Source organism: Alternaria postmessia (assembly GCF_024291825.1).
Source record: "Alternaria postmessia strain BMP 2775 chromosome Unknown scaffold_122, whole genome shotgun sequence".
In the NCBI taxonomy this organism is placed as follows: domain Eukaryota; kingdom Fungi; phylum Ascomycota; class Dothideomycetes; order Pleosporales; family Pleosporaceae; genus Alternaria; species Alternaria postmessia.
In genome coordinates this window covers 1-17,497 of record NW_026260195.1, presented here as the reverse complement: position 1 = coordinate 17,497, position 17,497 = coordinate 1, and the positions used below count along the sequence as shown (strand labels likewise).

At 51.6% G+C, this 17,497-nt stretch overlaps 6 protein-coding genes and 2 non-coding genes across 8 annotated transcripts; 6 read left to right on the top strand and 2 right to left on the bottom strand.

The window, feature by feature from the left end:
- Positions 1-865: 865 nt before the first annotated feature.
- J4E82_010375 (uncharacterized protein) lies at positions 866-2,564 on the top strand (the record flags this gene model as incomplete). The annotated part of the gene is made up of 2 exons (XM_051736587.1): positions 866-1,055; positions 1,105-2,564. 2 exons carry the CDS (start codon positions 866-868, stop codon positions 2,562-2,564), a joined length of 1,650 nt encoding a protein of 549 aa, XP_051583647.1.
- A 461-nt stretch (positions 2,565-3,025) lies between these two features.
- J4E82_010374 lies at positions 3,026-3,112 on the top strand. Its single transcript has one exon. It is a non-coding gene; the product is annotated as a tRNA-Asp (tRNA).
- Positions 3,113-4,899: 1,787 nt separating this feature from the next.
- J4E82_010373 (uncharacterized protein) lies at positions 4,900-6,478 on the top strand (the record flags this gene model as incomplete). The annotated part of the gene is made up of 4 exons (XM_051736586.1): positions 4,900-5,198; positions 5,256-5,527; positions 5,576-5,946; positions 6,002-6,478. The coding sequence occupies 4 exons, from the start codon at positions 4,900-4,902 to the stop codon at positions 6,476-6,478; spliced, it is 1,419 nt and encodes a 472-aa protein (XP_051583646.1).
- An 848-nt stretch (positions 6,479-7,326) lies between these two features.
- J4E82_010372 (uncharacterized protein) lies at positions 7,327-9,479 on the bottom strand (the record flags this gene model as incomplete). Its single annotated transcript, XM_051736585.1, has 3 exons — positions 7,327-8,595; positions 8,648-9,149; positions 9,199-9,479. The coding sequence occupies 3 exons, from the start codon at positions 9,477-9,479 to the stop codon at positions 7,327-7,329; spliced, it is 2,052 nt and encodes a 683-aa protein (XP_051583645.1).
- A 789-nt stretch (positions 9,480-10,268) lies between these two features.
- Positions 10,269-12,652, top strand: J4E82_010371 (uncharacterized protein; the record flags this gene model as incomplete). The annotated part of the gene is made up of 2 exons (XM_051736584.1): positions 10,269-11,423; positions 11,471-12,652. 2 exons carry the CDS (start codon positions 10,269-10,271, stop codon positions 12,650-12,652), a joined length of 2,337 nt encoding a protein of 778 aa, XP_051583644.1.
- A 389-nt stretch (positions 12,653-13,041) lies between these two features.
- Positions 13,042-14,669, top strand: J4E82_010370 (uncharacterized protein; the record flags this gene model as incomplete). Its single annotated transcript, XM_051736583.1, has 2 exons — positions 13,042-13,284; positions 13,332-14,669. The coding sequence occupies 2 exons, from the start codon at positions 13,042-13,044 to the stop codon at positions 14,667-14,669; spliced, it is 1,581 nt and encodes a 526-aa protein (XP_051583643.1).
- A 178-nt stretch (positions 14,670-14,847) lies between these two features.
- Positions 14,848-15,843, bottom strand: J4E82_010369 (uncharacterized protein; the record flags this gene model as incomplete). Its single annotated transcript, XM_051736582.1, has 1 exon — positions 14,848-15,843. One exon carries the CDS (start codon positions 15,841-15,843, stop codon positions 14,848-14,850), a length of 996 nt encoding a protein of 331 aa, XP_051583642.1.
- A 451-nt stretch (positions 15,844-16,294) lies between these two features.
- Positions 16,295-16,382, top strand: J4E82_010368. Its single transcript has one exon. It is a non-coding gene; the product is annotated as a tRNA-Val (tRNA).
- Positions 16,383-17,497: the final 1,115 nt, after the last annotated feature.

Here is a 17,497-nt window from a genome sequence, read left to right as displayed (position 1 = left end):
ACCGAGGGACTGCTACAGAGAGGCTGGTTGCGATGCAGCCTCACCTCCACAATCGATGGCGCACGCGACCGTAAGCAAGGTTTCGGCTGTCCCCGCGTGGCGCTTCATATTCCAACAACTTCAAAAAGCGCTCAAGAACAGTGAATAAACTTCTCAGTCGGCCCTTGGTGTTTGACCTTGATTCTTGTAGCTTACTTTTCATTTCCCAGCCTGAACAGGATCGTCATGCGTCGGCCCGCCCTGGTCACGCTTATGTTGGGCCTGATGACGCGCGGTACCATGCAAATACAACAACCATGACAGTTGAGCGCCACAAGATAGCTCCTCAAGGCCCTTAGTAAACGGCTTTACGAACACACTCGAGCAGAATATTGCGTGCTATCGCATACACCTACAGTAGCCGGGCTCGCATTGCTATCGCACACCAGCCCGCAAGCTTGACCAAGCCTCGACAAGCATCCGCTACCGAGGCTTACATTTGAACTGGTCTGGGCACATAGGATGCACTAAACACAGCCGCGTCGAATCACAACCCAGCTACATGCAAGAATCTCGGCCTAATCTTCGTATACAAGCGCTTCAGGAAGGTGCGTAAGGTTGTGCCTCTGTTTCTACTGCGTCATCTCGCATCGTTCGCCATTCGGCTACGAATCTCACCCCGATAGCACAGCCTGCACGACCCAGAATGTGGCGTTTGCGAGGTTTATTACCGAGCCTTGCTGGTACTCCGTCAACCTCCTGCTCTTCCGGGGTAAGCGCAAGGCCTGTATACAGAAATGCCGTCACATAGCAAGCGTTCAAATAGAGCTCTTGGACCCGGTGCTTCCGTAGCAGCTCACAGCCGCATTCATCTGTCAATTCCAAGATGAAGCTCCTTACAGTATTCGGCTCTTTGCTGTGTGCTTCCACAGCTCTGGCTGGAAGCTCACCACACAAGCGTGGTGTCTTCGACAAGGTCAGACCTGCTGTTGAGAGGCGTATGCCTGGAGAGTCTTTCAAGCACCCTGAGATTCAGAGGCGTGCTGAAAGCTTCTTCTTGACTAACAAGACCGAGTGTAAGTATCTATCCAATATACTACAAGAGCTCGACTGATCAATTGGTAGCCTTTGCCGTCAACGGTACTGGAATTCCAGAGGTTCCTTTCGACGTTGGCGAGAGCTACGCTGGTCTGCTGCCCATCTCGGACGACCCGAATGAGACGCGAAAGCTCTTCTTCTGGTTCTTCCCTTCCACCCAAGCCCAAACCCCAGAGGAAGTTGTTATCTGGCTCAATGGCGGCCCTGGTTGCTCTTCGCTCAGCGGTTTCCTCACCGAGAACGGGCCCTTTACATGGGAGTCGGGTACATTGGCGCCCGTCCAGAACCCCTACTCATGGACCAACCTGACCAATATGCTCTGGGTTGAACAGCCCGTGGGTGTTGGCTACTCGCAAGGTACGCCCAACATTACCAACGAAGTTGAGCTCGGCAACCAGTTCCGTGGTTTCTACAAGAGCTTCGTTGACCTGTTTGGGCTCTACAACTGGAAGACATACATTACTGGAGAGTCTTACGCCGGTTACTATGTTCCTTACATTGCTGACAGCTTCATCAATGCCAAGGACGACAAGTACTGGAACCTTGCTGGTATTTCCATCAACGACCCTATCATTGGTGATGAGACCATCCAGCAGCAAGTTGTCCTTCTCCCATTCGTCAACTTCTGGCAGAACTTGCTGTTCCTGAACGACACATTCATGGAGCAGATCACTCAGCACCACAAGGAGTGTGGCTACACCGACTACATGGACAAGTACTTCACGTTCCCCCCACCGGAGGGTGCCTTCCCTGTTCTTCCGGACCCATACAGCTCGGAGAACTACACCTGCGATCAGTTTGACAACTTCTACTCGGCCATTCTCGAGGTCAACCCTTGCTTCAACATCTACCACATCACCGAGACTTGCCCTCACCCGTACTCGCAGCTCGGCATAGTCAACACCGGAGACTACTCTCCTCCAGGTGCTGAGATCTACTTCAACCGCACCGACGTCAAGCTTGCGCTCCACGCCAACGTCAGCACCGAATGGCTCCAGTGCACAAACACCAACGTCTTTGGTGACGGTGACGACAGGGGTTCTGACCAATCCCCTGGACCTGCGAACAATGGTGTTCTCCAGCACGTTATCGAGTACACTAACAACACCATCATCGGCTCTGGTGACCTTGACATGCTCCTCAGCACCAACGGAACTCTGTTTGCCATCCAGAACATGACCTGGAACGGCGCCCAGGGTCTCTCCGAGTACCCAGCTACTCCTCTGTACGTACCCTACCACCCAGAGTACAACGGCGGTGCGCTTGCTGGCGCCGGTATCCAGGGATACTGGACCGCGGAGCGTGGCATGACCTTCTACACTGCCCGTCTTGCCGGTCACGAGCTGCCCGGTTACACTCCTGGTGTTGCTTACCGCATGTTGGAGATCCTCCTCGGAAAGGTCAAGGACTTTAGCAGCACTGAGAACTTTGTTACTCAGACCGGTAACTTTACTGGTACAGGTACTATCTACAGGCGTGGCATCTAAATCGGCAGCATGTCTTTTTAGATATATGTTGTTGACTAATGACGATACGAGAACTATGTAGATGGAAATTATGATATTCTGTTAGCATTGAATTACCATGTGTCATTACCTTTTCCATATGACGAGATCAGAGCTTTCCTGTGGTAATAGAATATAATCAAATCGAATGAAGCTCGTCATACACCCCATGGCCAATGAGTTGATATATGGCGAATGATGTCGATTTTCTGACGTTTGTAGTCTATGGCGTTTTCGAGGCTCCGCAAGCACCCCTGAGTCAGGTCCATTGCCCGTTGCCTACTCGACGCCCCACTCACAGAATTTTCACCATCCAGCTGACATCGAGAACACGAAATGCGATGGCACTTTGCAGGGCAGCGTTTGTAACGCAAAATGAGGTTATATTGTATCCAATTCCTGATTCTTCCACCAATCAACTACTCAACCTTCTGGTTGGTCAATCTTCAGTAGTATAGTGGTCAGTATTTCCGCTTGTCACCATCACAGGCAACTCGCGGGAGACCGGGGTTCAATTCCCCGCTGGAGAGAATACTTTCTTTTTGCTGTTTTTGCATCGCATTGCATTGCTGCAGGTGGTCGTGGTCGTGGTCGAGGCGTGGGCGGTACTCTGTCGCGTGGAACACGTTTTTGGCGTGCCGTGTCTTGTTTTCTTTTGGCTGTGTGACAGTAAAAGAAGAAACACGTACGGAATGCATGCATCCTGCGGGCCGTATCTTGCATGTACTACTTTGCGTGAGGGTGTCTGGCTAGGCGAATGCAAAGTATTCGTGTCCCGGCACCCTTCAAGCGCATTATGCAAGGTGGAAGATGCAGGATATCAGAAGCAAGTGTTCCGGTATTTTTCTGGTATTGACCAGGCCCGTCGTCTAGTCTAGATCCAAGTACCAGGTTTTCCAGGTCGACGGTCCGCGGGTGCATCCCAAGATCCATTGATGTGCGAACTGCAGATGCGGGTCACGCGGTGTCGCGATCGCGCATGAAGCACCCTGCTTAGCCGCGTGCACATCGCGTCCTCAACCACCAGCTCTGTATGCTTTGTCCACTGCAACCTTCACAAACTTGTCACCGCCGCTTCGTTGGAGACACGCTTACGCATAGGCACGGAGATGCCGATGTTCATGCAGCGAGACCGGATATGCGCAAGAACCTTCGACCACCACTACGTCACCCAGTACCACCGACCCTTCCCATCTGCTAAGCGCAGGCATGAATCGATGTTGTTGAGCTTCCAACCTGAAGCGAACACAGAGGACGGGTTCAATCTACTACTCCCAAAACCTATACCTGCGTCTGCAACCACCAGCAGGGAAATATTGGTACGCTTTACGGACACCTTCCCCTCTCCACACGTAGTTGTCCCTCCACCTCCTTCTGGATATGCATATAGGCGCACGACAAATACATGTATGCGTAGTACTTACCAAAAACAACATACTGGGTAGGTGTCTTGACTACGCGCCAACCACCGTAAGCAGCAACTCAAAGATAAAAAGCGAAGGTAGAGACGAAATTTTGATGCCTCCGTAAACAAACACTCACACAGCTCTCCATCTGCCACAGTCTCTCTTCACGTAAAGATTCATTTCTCTAGCTCACTTGTTTGACTTGGTGCGTCTTTCGCAGACTCTCATCTAACCAATAACAAAACTTGTCGAACTTCGAGATGACAAGACGAACCAAACCTTTCTAGTCCGTCACTCTTATCATTGCATCTGCCCAGGCTAGCCAAGCGAAAGCGGCAATCACGTACGGCGCGGGATGCAAAGCTAGGCGGAACACAAGAAGTTCTCGACAGCACCCTATCGGGATGATTATATCTGTTTGATGCTACAAGTTTCTTCTCTGGGCTCGCTGAGGCCTTGACATTTCTGCTACAGGTACAAGTCTATAAAGACACCCCAGACTTGAAGCAGACCCTCCTCTACGTTGCAATGATCCGATTCGCCGGCCCCGGGTGTGACTATAAGCTCCGTATCCGATCTACTAGGACTTGAACGTGTCTATGCCTATGAGTCTGTACAGCGCGTGTCTTCGGACGAACTCCCCGCTGTTCCGCGGTGACCACGGTTCATCGGACGAAACACTCCTTATATCCCGACTGCTCGCTGCTTCGAGTGACCGAACTCTTTCCTACGTCGAGACGATTTGGTCCACTGAGCAACCGAAAGTCATGGCTCCTTCTGGCAGCACCAACGCAACGTCTTCGATCACAATGTTTATAAACGTTCATTAATCTCAGAAGTCCACTTGTGCTTTGCTTTCTTCGTACTTCGGTCACTACAGCTACAATTAAGGATTTCTAGGGTCGTGCAGAATGAGCCTCAAAGTCGTCATCGTTGGTGGGAGCTTTTCCGGCCTAAGTCTTGCGAACATGCTGGAAAGATTCGACATTGACTTTGTCCTTTTGGAAGGGCATTCTAGCATTGGACCTCAGCTCGGCGCAAGCGTCGGACTACTTCCCACTGGTTTGCGCATCCTGGACCAGCTTGGCTGTTACGACGAAATTGAGAAGACGGTCGGAAATGCACATTACAAAGCGTGTATGACTCTCTTTGGTGGAAGATCGTGGGTAGATCCGGAGGAGAAGACCGTTTGCCAAAAGCTAGAGGAGAGGTGAGTGTCTAAGAGAGCGATCTGCTTGTTCAAGGAAGTTCTAACAAGTCTGTTTAGAATCGGGTACCCACAAGTATTCATCGATCGTCAAGACGCACTCCAGATCCTGTTCAACAATCTCAAATCTAAGGAGCGCGTTCTCACGAATAAGCGTGTCTGTAGAGTTGAGCACGAAGCGAGCGGCGTCAAAGTCTTCACCAAGGATGGGTCAACGTATACAGGTGACTTTGTTGTCGGAGCAGATGGCGTTCATAGTGCTGTCAGACAAGAAATGTGGAGGATTGCAGATGAGGACGGGTTAGATGTTTTCAAATCTGACCCAGTTCGAGGTTAGCATTCACTGAGCTGCTGCACGTACACGGTTGACACTTTTACAGACCTTCAATGCGAATCCATGTGCATCTTTGGCATCTCCAAAAGGCCTTCTGGCCTTACGGCGTCGCCTTTGCGACTCAATGCATTCTTCAAAGACTGCAACTATCTGGTCATATCCGCTCCCGAAGACCGTACCTACTGGTTTTTGATAACCGAGACGCCGAAGGCATTCGGAAAAGACATCCCAAGGTATACAAAAGAAGATGAACAGGCGCTGGTAGAGCGGCATCTCCAGGATCGTATTACAGACAAGGTCACGTTTGAGGACCTGTATGCGAATCGATTGCAAACGACGCTTGTAAGCGTTGAAGATAATGCGTTCACCCGTTGGCACTACCGGAGGATTATCACGACAGGCGACGCTGCGCACAAGGTAAATCAAGTTGAGAGTAGCTTGACACGAAACGTACTGATATTAGTCGCAACAGGTACACCCTCTCAGCGCACAAGGTGCCAACACTGCTATCGAAACGGCTGCCGTGCTAACGAACACTCTTCTTACGGCAGTACAAGCCAAGGAACCCGAAAAGTCATTTACGGAAGACGACATCGTCTCGATCTTTACAGAAGTTCAGGCCGCTCAATTTAATCGAGCCGTCGCCGCCGTCAATCAAGGCCGTATGATGAACTCGATAACAGTCAAGGAAACCTTGCGATCACGCATGTTTATCAACTACTTCTTTCCTCGCTTCGGACAGGGCATGATATTCAAAACATGGGTCAAAAGTACTATCAATGGCCCCCTCATCAACAATCTTCCCGTTCCAGCACGATATGTATCTGCAGTCGGTCGCTACGCAAATGCCTGCTCCGGGCGATGGCGCTTCTTGTGGAGCTTGATACCGATAGGCGTCGGGATGGTCGCTGTTCTACTCTCAACAGTGAGAGCTCGGAAACTCCAATAGACCTTATCTATTGAGTTTTTCGCACAAGCTGCTGGCGTCTTATCTTTACTGGGGTCGTGTCGGATACCCGTTTCGGTCATTACTTTCTAGGAAGTCGTCATTGTGTGTTGTAGTTTCGGTCGTTACTTCTGGAGGATTTATCAATGCATTCAATGGTTCTTGGAGTAAACCGTGTTCATTAGCGATATTGCTCTGGTGTCATTGTATTTGTTGTTCGCTCAGCTAAGCGGAAACCTTGGTGGCGTTTAGAAAACTATGAGAGACATGTACTACACATGCATGCAACAGCATTCCTCAAAACGTAGAGCGAGGATCCGAATCAAGCATAGACGAGCCATGAGAAGAGGATTCAAGATTTAAGGTGAAAGAACACGTTGTACACACATCCTAGTTCCTCTCTGTTTTTGAGGTAGTATGGAAGACGAATCTCAAAACATATGACGAGAGAGTAGGGCGGTAGGACTCCGTGCAATCATGGTTTCCAAAAGTGGTGGTAGTGATCATCATGATATAAATCTACATATGTACCTTACGACCATGTATCTCAGTCGTCTTCCTTCTGCTATCTACGTATACAAGCCCATGGGGCATTATCTGCTCATGTATGTAACAGTATTCATTAACGTCCGATGCGGGTCGTTACGACATTCACAGGCCGAAATCCACCGCTAGTCGGCCGCGCAAGCGCTCGATATACAGCCAGCGCCCAAGAAGAATCCGCCAACATCGAAACCAACACCGTCCACTATGCAAAACGACATTCAAGAAGCTAAACAAGACACTGGTTATGCCACAGCACCTACTAATTGAGAACAGAAGAGAAGATGGGAAAGTTCTCATCCTACGCCCTATAAGAAAGTGTTCCCGTTTCCAGAACCTTTCTCGAATTCTTTGGGATCTCTCGGGCTTAGCTCTGACATGTCCGTATCAACCCTGCGTATCGGTGGTGGCATGACGTGCGGCCGCTCAGGTGAGTATCCTGGACTTGAACTTCTGGGCATATCCCAGTCATCTGAATAACCTGGTGGTCCAACCAACTCATCACTTCCACGGCTGGCGATGGGAAGGAGATTTGTTGAGTCGCCCTTGACAAGCCCCAGTCTTTCTTCTTCAGTGGCGGTAGCCGCTGCTTTGCCTTCTTTGCTACTCTTCCGACTATGCCTACTAGCCGGTCGTCTGCTACTGGACGATTCGCCTGTTGAATCAGGACGATTCCGGGAGAAGACGTTCTGGAAAGAGAATTGTCGTTTGGCCATATGGGGAGGTGGTCTTGGGGGAGCGAGTGAATCGCTGGAGTCTTGACGATCATGGCCATGGCGGGGCGGATCAGGAAGCGAGGCGAAATGTATGTGGCTGTCTAGCGGCTTGTAGGATGTATCTTGCGTCATCATGGTCTGCTTGTAGGATCCGGCGTCTGATTCGCGATCCGAAGCACCATCGGCCTGTGGGATGGAGGGCAACGTCTGCATGCCCATGCCCGAAGTCCCTGGAGCATGTGAGCTACCACGACTACTGGTAGACTTGCCCCGGGAGCGTAATCTTTGGAAGAAACCAGGGTGGAAACTATCGTTATCGTCGTCTGATTCATCGGTCGGAAACTGGGACATGCCGAGAGGCGGGTGGATGGTCCGTACGACGGTAGCGCTGCGTGTTGGTGGACGACTGGGGTCGAGGACCGTTTTCCGTCTTCGGAGACCGTCAAATTCGACCTGTTCGCCTTCGCCAATCGGCTCCATGTGCTCTTCTTGAATCTTCTTAGCCTCAGCGAGCTCCTTGTGCGACCTAGCCTTTGACAGTGACCTGAGGATTGCTGCGCCACCACGAAGAGTGTCAGCTCGGGGCTCGTACTCGGGCTCCTCCATCTCTGCGACGGTTCGCACTTGGTCAAGATCGCCCTTGAAGACAGCTGAGTCCGGCACGTCCTTTGCCGACTTGGAGAGTTGTAGCAGAACGACGCCGGAACAGATTTGTAGGAAGCCCATGATGACAGTGACGATCTGGAGTGGGGTGCCTTTGAATCCTTGGAACAAGACAGCCGAAGTGACGATTGTCGCAGACGTGAAGAAGACGTAGTATGTTGGTGTCACTAAAGCAGCGTTGAACAAGTTCAAGGCTTTCTGGGCAAAGCTTAGCATTCTCCACATGGCCAAGAAAGAGAGATGGACTTACGTTCAGGTAGATGATCTCCGTCAGTAACGTGACCACAACAAAGACTAGTAGCACGTAGAGGAACCATTCCTTAAACTGTCCGCCGTATGTGCCAGAAGCCTGCGCTACGACGGCAGCACCGAGACCTTGGGTTGCGACAACACTCAGTCCTCCGATCAGACTGCAGATAGTGATGTAGACCATCATAGTCTTCTTTCCGTACTTGGGGCCGAGCCAGAGAGCAATAACAACACATGCGATGATGATGACACCTGCATAGCTGAGAAAACCTGGAGCAATGACCCATTTCTTCATGTCTTGAATGCGCGCAACAGACGACTGCTCGGGTGCGTTTACTGCAATTACAACGGACCCGATGATGCAGTTGAAACAGCCTACTTTTCCTACAAAGCTCAAGCGTTCCTTCAAGAATATAGTGGACAGTATAGCGCATATGACGACGGAGAGGGCGCCCATGGGGGTTACGAGGATGGCGTCGGTGAAGGCGTATGCGACGAGATTACTACCAGGTATTAGTAGGAGGTCCGGATCTGACGCTTCGTGGTGTTTACCATATTTCTCCAACAATCATGAGTGTCATACCGAGCCACCACCAAGCGTTCTTGAGGTATCCATAGCCTTCTCCCGCCTCTTCATTGTACTTCTTGTTCGCCTGTAATAGACCGTGTTTCTTTATAACGAATGATGTCCCGATGAAGACTCCCGATGCGATGGCTAGGACTAGACCAATAATCTTGTATGAGCCTGGGCGGGTTCCTGTATCGCCGCCCATGCCCCCAGCGCGGGCATCCAGCTGGTGGGCGGCATAGAGGAGGTGTGCGGTCGAGTCCATGGCTTGAGGTGGGTCGCAGTGGATGCTGCCAAGTGCTAGTGCACCGGCGATTCGACCTGATGGTATAGTTGACTGTAAAGTGCTTTTTTACCGTGGAAGCATGAATAATAGTGTTTGCGACTGGAACGTCTTGGGTGAGGTGCACGAGGCTGGGCTGCACGTGGAGGAGCGCTGAATGACCGGAGGCAAGAACGCTTTGGGAAGTCTGTTTGGACAGGGTCCAGGGCACCACGGAGATGAGTACGAGCAAGGCGCAATCGCAGTCGCAGAGGGAAGTCGCAGAGAGCGGAGGGGAAGGCGCGGGTGGTGAAGGGGTTTCTTTTGTTGGAGTACGAGGAAGGCGCAGTCTTTCGGTGCAGATGCGGGCCGTTGGTGCGTAATCGTGGTGCGTACAGCTGAGAGGTCTAGATGCGAGGGTGATTGGTGCGCAGGTTGGTGGTGTTTACACAGCAGCTGGGGGCCAAAGCCGTGCCGCAGACAAAGGCAGCAAACGTTAATATACCAAACTTGCGACGGGACTTTGGGCAGGTAAACAGAAACATGCGACGGTGGAGGCCGTTCCGCGTCGTTCCTTGCCCGTCAACATGTAATGTAATCTCGCTGCAGGGGCAACGGGTGCATTGATCGTGCGAGTCCTAGGCCCTGAGACGTCACCGGCCAAGAGATCGGCGCTCGCCCACCAACGCTTGACAGCTTGCAGGGCCAGAAATAGACGATCAACAGTCGCGAGCCAGTACGCGACGTTTGATGTTCCTCGACATCTGCACCCTAACTGCAGCATGATTGAACATGGCAGTGGACATTGACGACCGAGACATTTTCGCCGCCGCCAGCGTGGCTCAGATCCATGAAGCCCTCGGCCAATTGCACGAGCACGAGGCCAGCATCACACAGCGCCTAAACGCCCTCATCGCCTCGCAGAAGCATCTCTCGCGCGAACTCGGTCGCCTCGATCTGCTCCGCGCCCACCTCGGCACCCAGGCCGTCAACACGCGCGCCATCAGCAATGGCATGCTCTCCGACGCCGCCTCGACTGCGAGCCGGATATCGAGCGCCGTCAAGCGGTTAGACCAGGAACAGTCGAATGTCAAGGCAACACTCGAGGTGGTGGAGCAGGTGGCAGAACTCAAGGCATGTGTGCTGGGCGTCCATGGCTCCATGGGAGCTCCACAAGACTGGGAGACGGCTGCTGGCTATCTCCACCGCGCCGCCAAAATACCCGACGACGTCGTAAACGGCAGTTTCGCAGACGAGATCGTGCCGACTGCTGAAGTGCCGGATCCGCCGCGCGTGACGCTAGATGCAGCAGCAGAGTCGCTGTGTGGCCTCTTCTTGCGCGAATTCGAAAAGGCTGCGCAAGAGGGCGACGGCTCCAAGGTGACGAGGTTCTTCAAACTGTTCCCCTTGATCGGACGGACAGATGTAGGCCTGGATGCATACGGTCGATATGTTTGCCAGGGAGTAGCTTCGCGTGCGCGGACAAACTTCAATTCGGCTGCGCCAGCTCAGAGGAATGAGCCCTTCTTCTACGGCAACACCATCACAAAACTCTTCGAGCATATCGCTCAGATTGTTGATAGCCATGAGCCGTTGGTCGAGCGTCACTACGGATCAGGCATGATGCAGAAGGTTATTGAACGTCTACAAATTGAGGCCGATGTGCAAGGCGGCATCGTGCTCGACACATGGCATGAAGAGCGTCACATAGACCGCAAGCTGACTGACATCAAATCTTATGCCTTCTCCTTCCTTGTCCAAAGCTTTCTTCCCTCCCAAAAACCTGCTTCTGGAATACCTCGTTCCAGCTCGCCAGCCAACGGTGCTGGCCGAGTCAGCGAAGACGAGGGAGTGGACATGAAAGAGATTGATGGCTTGCTTGGAGAGGGCGCACTAATGCTAGGACGCTATGCGCTGTATGCGCGTTTCCTCTCTGACAAGTGTGCAGTAAGTGGCAAATGTACATGTTCGCTTTCAACAACTTACTTTTGCAGCCCGCCGAGCCTGAAGACCGCATCGACTACGGTTTAGTGATGCCCAATTTCTTAGCTACCAGTAATCTCCACAAGAAAGTGAACAGCCATCTTATCGAGCCTGTCAATGCCATGACAACCTTTTTCTTTCGTAGGTCGGTGGAGAAGGCTTTTCAGTTGGACGAAGCGCCAGCAGATCTCACGCTGAATCCAACCAAACCTCTTGGGTCCAACCCACCTTTCATCACCTCCGCAGTCGACGATGTCATGTACATTGTCAATCAGGTAATTCAGAGAACCCTGGCAACCTCGCAACGTGCCGTCGTCTCTAGTGTCGTGCCTGCGGTAAGCCATATCCTGGGCGCAGAGTTTATCGGTATGATACAACGGAAAATGCGTGACGAAAGTTACCCCAAGCCCGTTATTCAGGGCGGTCTTCCTCCCGAAGACAAAGTTATTGCCTTCTTGGTGCTCATCAACAACCTGGACATTGCGAACGACTACGTCAAACGAATAGTCTCGCAGCAGCTCGGCCGTCACTCGCAAGCTGGCGAAGAGGATACAAAATCACCTTTGCACGACCTCTTTCCATTCGGACACGACGCTATATTCGTTGAGAACACACTGAAAGCAATGGAAAAGTCATTTGCATCCAAGAGCGGAGATCTGCTCAACGATGGCATCACTGTCTTATTCTCAAACGTCCTCAAGCCTCGCATTCGACCGATCCTGGCTGAAGCGTTCCGAGACATAAAGTACGACCCCGAGGATGGCGAAAATGAGGATGAAGAAGAGGACGATGTCGATGTGGTAAAGTCGCGTTTTGACCGCGGTTGGGGAGTCGTGATCCGTCCTATCAAGCGTATCTTGACCTCGGCAAATTTTGATCGTCTCCTGGCATTGGGATTGAACTCTCTCGCATCTTCGCTCGAAAAGCGCATCAAAAGCTACTACGGTAGAGTCAACGAGCTGGGTGCTGTTAGGCTCGAGCGCGACGTTGCTGGTATTATCACAGCCGCTACAAGCGGTGGCGCGTATTCACTTCGCGATGCATTCCAAAAGAGTACTCAGATGACTCTGATTCTAAACATGGAGGACGACGAATTTGCGGAAGTGGCGGATGACACGTCAGGCGAGTCAGGTATACCCTGGGTATTGGATGCTGAGGAGAGGAAGAGAGTAAGAGCTATCGTGAAAGGTTGATGAGATGGTGTGGCTCGGCCTTCGCGAGCGGGGTGCAGAGTTTCCGTAGTCTTGACTAGGAAATTCTTGGCATGCAATCTATACAAATGAAATACTCTGGACTGCCTCGGTAGTGGGTATACTCCGCAATTAATCGTCTTTCTTTCCGTGAGGGACGCTTTCGTATCGCGATTGCTCCTTTTGTACACGGTCCATATTAGTAGCACGCTGCTAGCCGTCGCGGCCGACCACCTGTGGCTCGTGCCGGCTTGGCTCTGCTTGAACACCTTTCACTAGGAGCACCACACGCGATCAGTTACTCCTTAACGTGTCGGCGATATTTTTAGTTGTTGTCCATTTTGTACCGTATTACTAGGTTGCCAGGCGACTATCGGCCCGCCGTCTACGCCATGTGGCTGTCAACCACAAAGATCCTGCTTCCCTGCGTTTCGCTTCTGTTGCCATCCCTGTCATTGGCTCAATGTCCACTCTATCAGAATTACGCCGCCCATTACCATGAGCCTTACACAGAAGGAACATGGAACTTAAGCTACGCCAGACCGATTGTACCGTGTCGGACATTTCGTTCGCGACAGGTTGAGGATACGATTGAAAGGTTGAGAGGTGTAATCAAAGATGTTGATCTCTTTCGCGTACGAGCACCGCCACTGTGTTGCAATTCATGCTGATTCGACCACAGATCTTCGAAAACTCCTGGCCCAGTACACTAGATACGACGATTGAATGGCGAGGGTGGTCAAACACCACGAGTAACCTAGACGAGCTTGAAGGTCCGCTCATGAGCATGAAACCGGAAGAACTGACTTTTGTCATTACCGGCGACATCGAAGCAATGTGGTTGCGCGACTCGGCAAACCAGCTTCAAGCATACGTCTCCGTCTTGAAGAAAGACGACAGCCCAGACAGCCTGGCCAGTCTTTTTCGAGGCGCCATCAATCTGCAAGCACGCTACATCCTCGAGAATGCGTTTTGCAATGCATTCCAAGCGCCTGATGAAAGTGGCGTCGTACACAAAAGCAGTCTGAATAGCGACCGCATCACACCGTTGTTCGACTACTACAAAGTGTTTTCCTGCCAATGGGAGCTAGATTCCCTGGCTTCGTTCCTGCAGCTCTCTGTCGATTATGTGACTGCAACAAGGGATTATGATTTCTTCCAGAATTCCAGTAACTGGACCAAAGCCGTTGAAGTCGTGCTTGAAACAGCAGAAAGCATGACTATAGACAGCTACACCGAAGACGGCGAATGGCAACATACCCCTTACACCTACTGCGCACCTTACGGCGGCACTCCAATCAACAACTGTAATGGCAGTCCTCACAGAGGAAACATTGGCCTCATACGCTCTTTCCACCGCCCCAGCGACGATGCGTGTACATACCAGTACCTTATCCCTTCCAACATGATGTTTTCGTCCGCCCTCAACACCTCTTCAACAATAACATCGCGAATCATGCCCCGCACCAGCGGCCTAACAGCACGCATGCAAGCCTTGAGTACGGCCATCAATCGCGGCATAGAAAAGTACGGAATAGTTTCGGACCCCACCTATGGCAAAATATACGCCTACGAAGTCGACGGCTACGGTTCTGTCAATATCATGGATGATCCCAATGTGCCCTCTCTTCTCTCAGCTCCTTTTCTTGGTTATACGACGCTGCGCGACCCCATCTACCAGAACACGCGACGCAAGATTCTGAGCAGGGATAATCCGTACTATGCTGTCGGACCTGTAATCACTGGTGTTGGGAGTCCGCATACACTACCTGGCAGACCGTGGCCTATGGCGCTTATCATGACAATATTGACTAGTGAAGACGACACGGAGATTGTTCAGAATTTGATGTGGCTAGTGCAGAGTACGGATGGCTTGGGTCTCATGCATGAGAGCGTGCATGCGAGGGATAAAGCAGTGTGGAGTCGGCAGTGGTTCAGCTGGGCGAATGGGCTGTTCGGGCAGATGATCTTGGATTTGGAGAAGAGAAGGCCGTGGATTCTGGGTATGAGTTTTCAGTAGTCGTTAAGGCTAGAATGCAGGACGGTTACTATGTCCCGTCGCGTTGGTCACTCTGAATGTGAGGCGAACGTGATAACTAACTACACCATCCAGCCGATGTTGTATGCTGAATAAGCAAATTAGAATGAATATATGCCGTGATGGAGTAGTTTTCCGCACACACCACCACTCCTTCCTACTACAGCTTTGCCACCCTGGCCAAAATATCTCTCGCTTCTTGTCGCACCTTCCGCACAATCTCTCCCGCACTTTGCACTTCCTTGACCAAACCCACACCAGTGCCAGCCCAAATCGCCGCGCGCCCTTGCAAGCCCGTCTTGTATCCTTTGTCTTCGCCTGTAACAGCCTCGTTGTGCAACTTTTGTATCTCTTCTAGGCTCATGCCACTCGCAAAATCCCGATGACTCTGGGCTACCAAGCCGCGTCCATCATACAGCTCTGGCCATATGTTGGGGCCGCGCAGCTGATCGAACAGCTTCGAACGCGTCGTCACTTGACCGCCATCTTGTGCTTCCAGGACTGCAGCTTGGTACACGGGATGTACGTTCACCTCTTCCGAAGCCAGAAAACGCGTCCCCATCACTACGCCCTCAGCACCCAGTGTGAGTGCGGCAGCAACGCCGCGCCCGTCAGCGATACCGCCTGATGCTATGATGGGCACACGTGAGAAGCCTCCCGCGGCAAGTGCATCCGACGCCTCTGGTAACAGTGAAACGATACTTGCACCCTTCTCAAAGCCATGACCCCCAGCATCCGCACCTTGGAGACACAGAACGTCCGGCTGCGCGATCTTCGCGACGTGAAGAGCTGCTGTCACACTACCGAGTTGAATCCAGATCTTGCTCTCCGGTGAGACTTTGCGTATCGCCGACACCCATTCCGCGAAGTCGTCTAATGATTTCGGAACGAATAGCCAGACCACGGCAGGCTTGAATTCTTCGATTACTGGGAGAATGTCATGCAGCTTTAGCACGAAAGGGAGGAAGCCGAGACCAACTGGAAGGGTACGCGATGTCGAGAGGTCAGGCTTGGCTTTGAAGGCTTCTGCGGCAGTACGCAGCTCTTTCTTGACGTCTTCCATGTTGAACAGACCTCCGATCATACCAAGGCCACCCGCGAGCGTTACAGCCGACGCGAGTTTACCACCTGCGAACCCCGCCATAGGCGCGTTCATGATTAGCGGCGACGACGTCCATGGCAGCTGTTCTTTGAGCGTCGACATTGCAGACTAGGGTACACCTCAGGAGAAGCCTGGAAACGAAGATGATTTGCAAGATTGGAAGCACCTTGTCAGATGTTATACTGGGTTGAGTGTGGAGTAAGCAACGCCCTGTGGAAGGGCCTTACACAACATGCTGGCCATACAAACGCAATATTACCATGGCTACGTCCGGTCACAGATGACGCATCACGTCATCGAGAATATCAAGATGGAAAATACCTCGGCTTGTACAGAAACGTTTATTGGAACAGCCATTTCGCGTTTGTGAGGGACGACAGAGTTACACGAGCTCGAACCCCTGATGCCCCGCACTGAGCCTCACCGTGCTGCTCCCAGCCTGCTCGCCGCCTTCTATTACCACGAAACATATTCATTCTAATTTGCTCGTTCAACATCCAACATCGGCTCGATGGTGTAGTTGGTTATCACGTTCGCCTCACATTCACAATGTCCAACGCGAAAGGTCGCGAGTTCGAGCCTCGCTTGAGTCATTTCTTTTTGGAATCGCAGCATCCTGGCATGACTGTGATGCTGTATACTTCTTTTTGCGAGAGGCTCAGTATCGCAGATGGCTGGTGGTCGTATGAGCCAGAGCGCAGATTGGTGGAAGCACCTCACAGTGGGAAAGCCCGAACAGACAGAAACAACAAGCTCTTTATTGCAAGCCACATTGCCATATTTTGGATGGCGTAGGCTTGATACAGAGATGCCAATGAAGTCGGCGTAGGTTGCGGGATGTCTTTTTGCAGGCGAATTTTGTCTTCACCACAAAAGAGAAACAAACAATCAGGCGAGATGAATCACGATATCGCGGTTTGAGAGCAAGTAGAGTGGACCAGTATTTTCGAGGGAAGCAGATATTGCTCTGGAAATGATTGATAAAACTAATCGTACACGAGGCAGGCATATACTCAGCTCCAATCTCTGTGGACATATACAGACCGGATGTAGTGTCTCGGCGCAAAGACATATTGGCTACAATTGCGAAGCTTCAGAAGTCAATCAGAATCCTATAACACTACAAGAGAAATCCTTGTGCTTACAACGGGCAAAAGATCAAAGCAGAGCAGGATGGTGGGCAAGTCAAGCAGAGGGGTATCTATTTGACAGGTCGAAAAGAACTGAGATTAGAACAGTGCTCCAACGGCTAGAAAGCCGACTACGCCAACCAACCACCCCATCATGACCTCTGTCTTGGACACAGACACCACCCTTGTCGCAGCTCCAGTAAACTCTGGGAGGCCTGTCTGATTTCTGGGTGCGGCGGTGCCATTACTTGGGACTAAGAACCCAACCGTCATGGTAACTACCGGTGCTGGTGGAGGCAGGTTCTCAGGCATGATGGGTGTGGATGCAATTGGTGTAACCGATACTGCAGATGACGAAACTGGAGTTGCCGAACTTGAAGTGTTATAAGCAGGAATGAACGATGAAGATGGGCATGGAGATGAAGTCGGCGATACGGACTCAACCGATGTTTCCAGAGTTGCTATCAGTCAATCAGTCAGTTGTCAGTTCATCTTTGCGGTTCAAACTGTCAGTCTGGAGGTAGTGAACTGACCTGATTGACTGCCAAGACATTTTTTAGAATCGCGAACTGAGACTG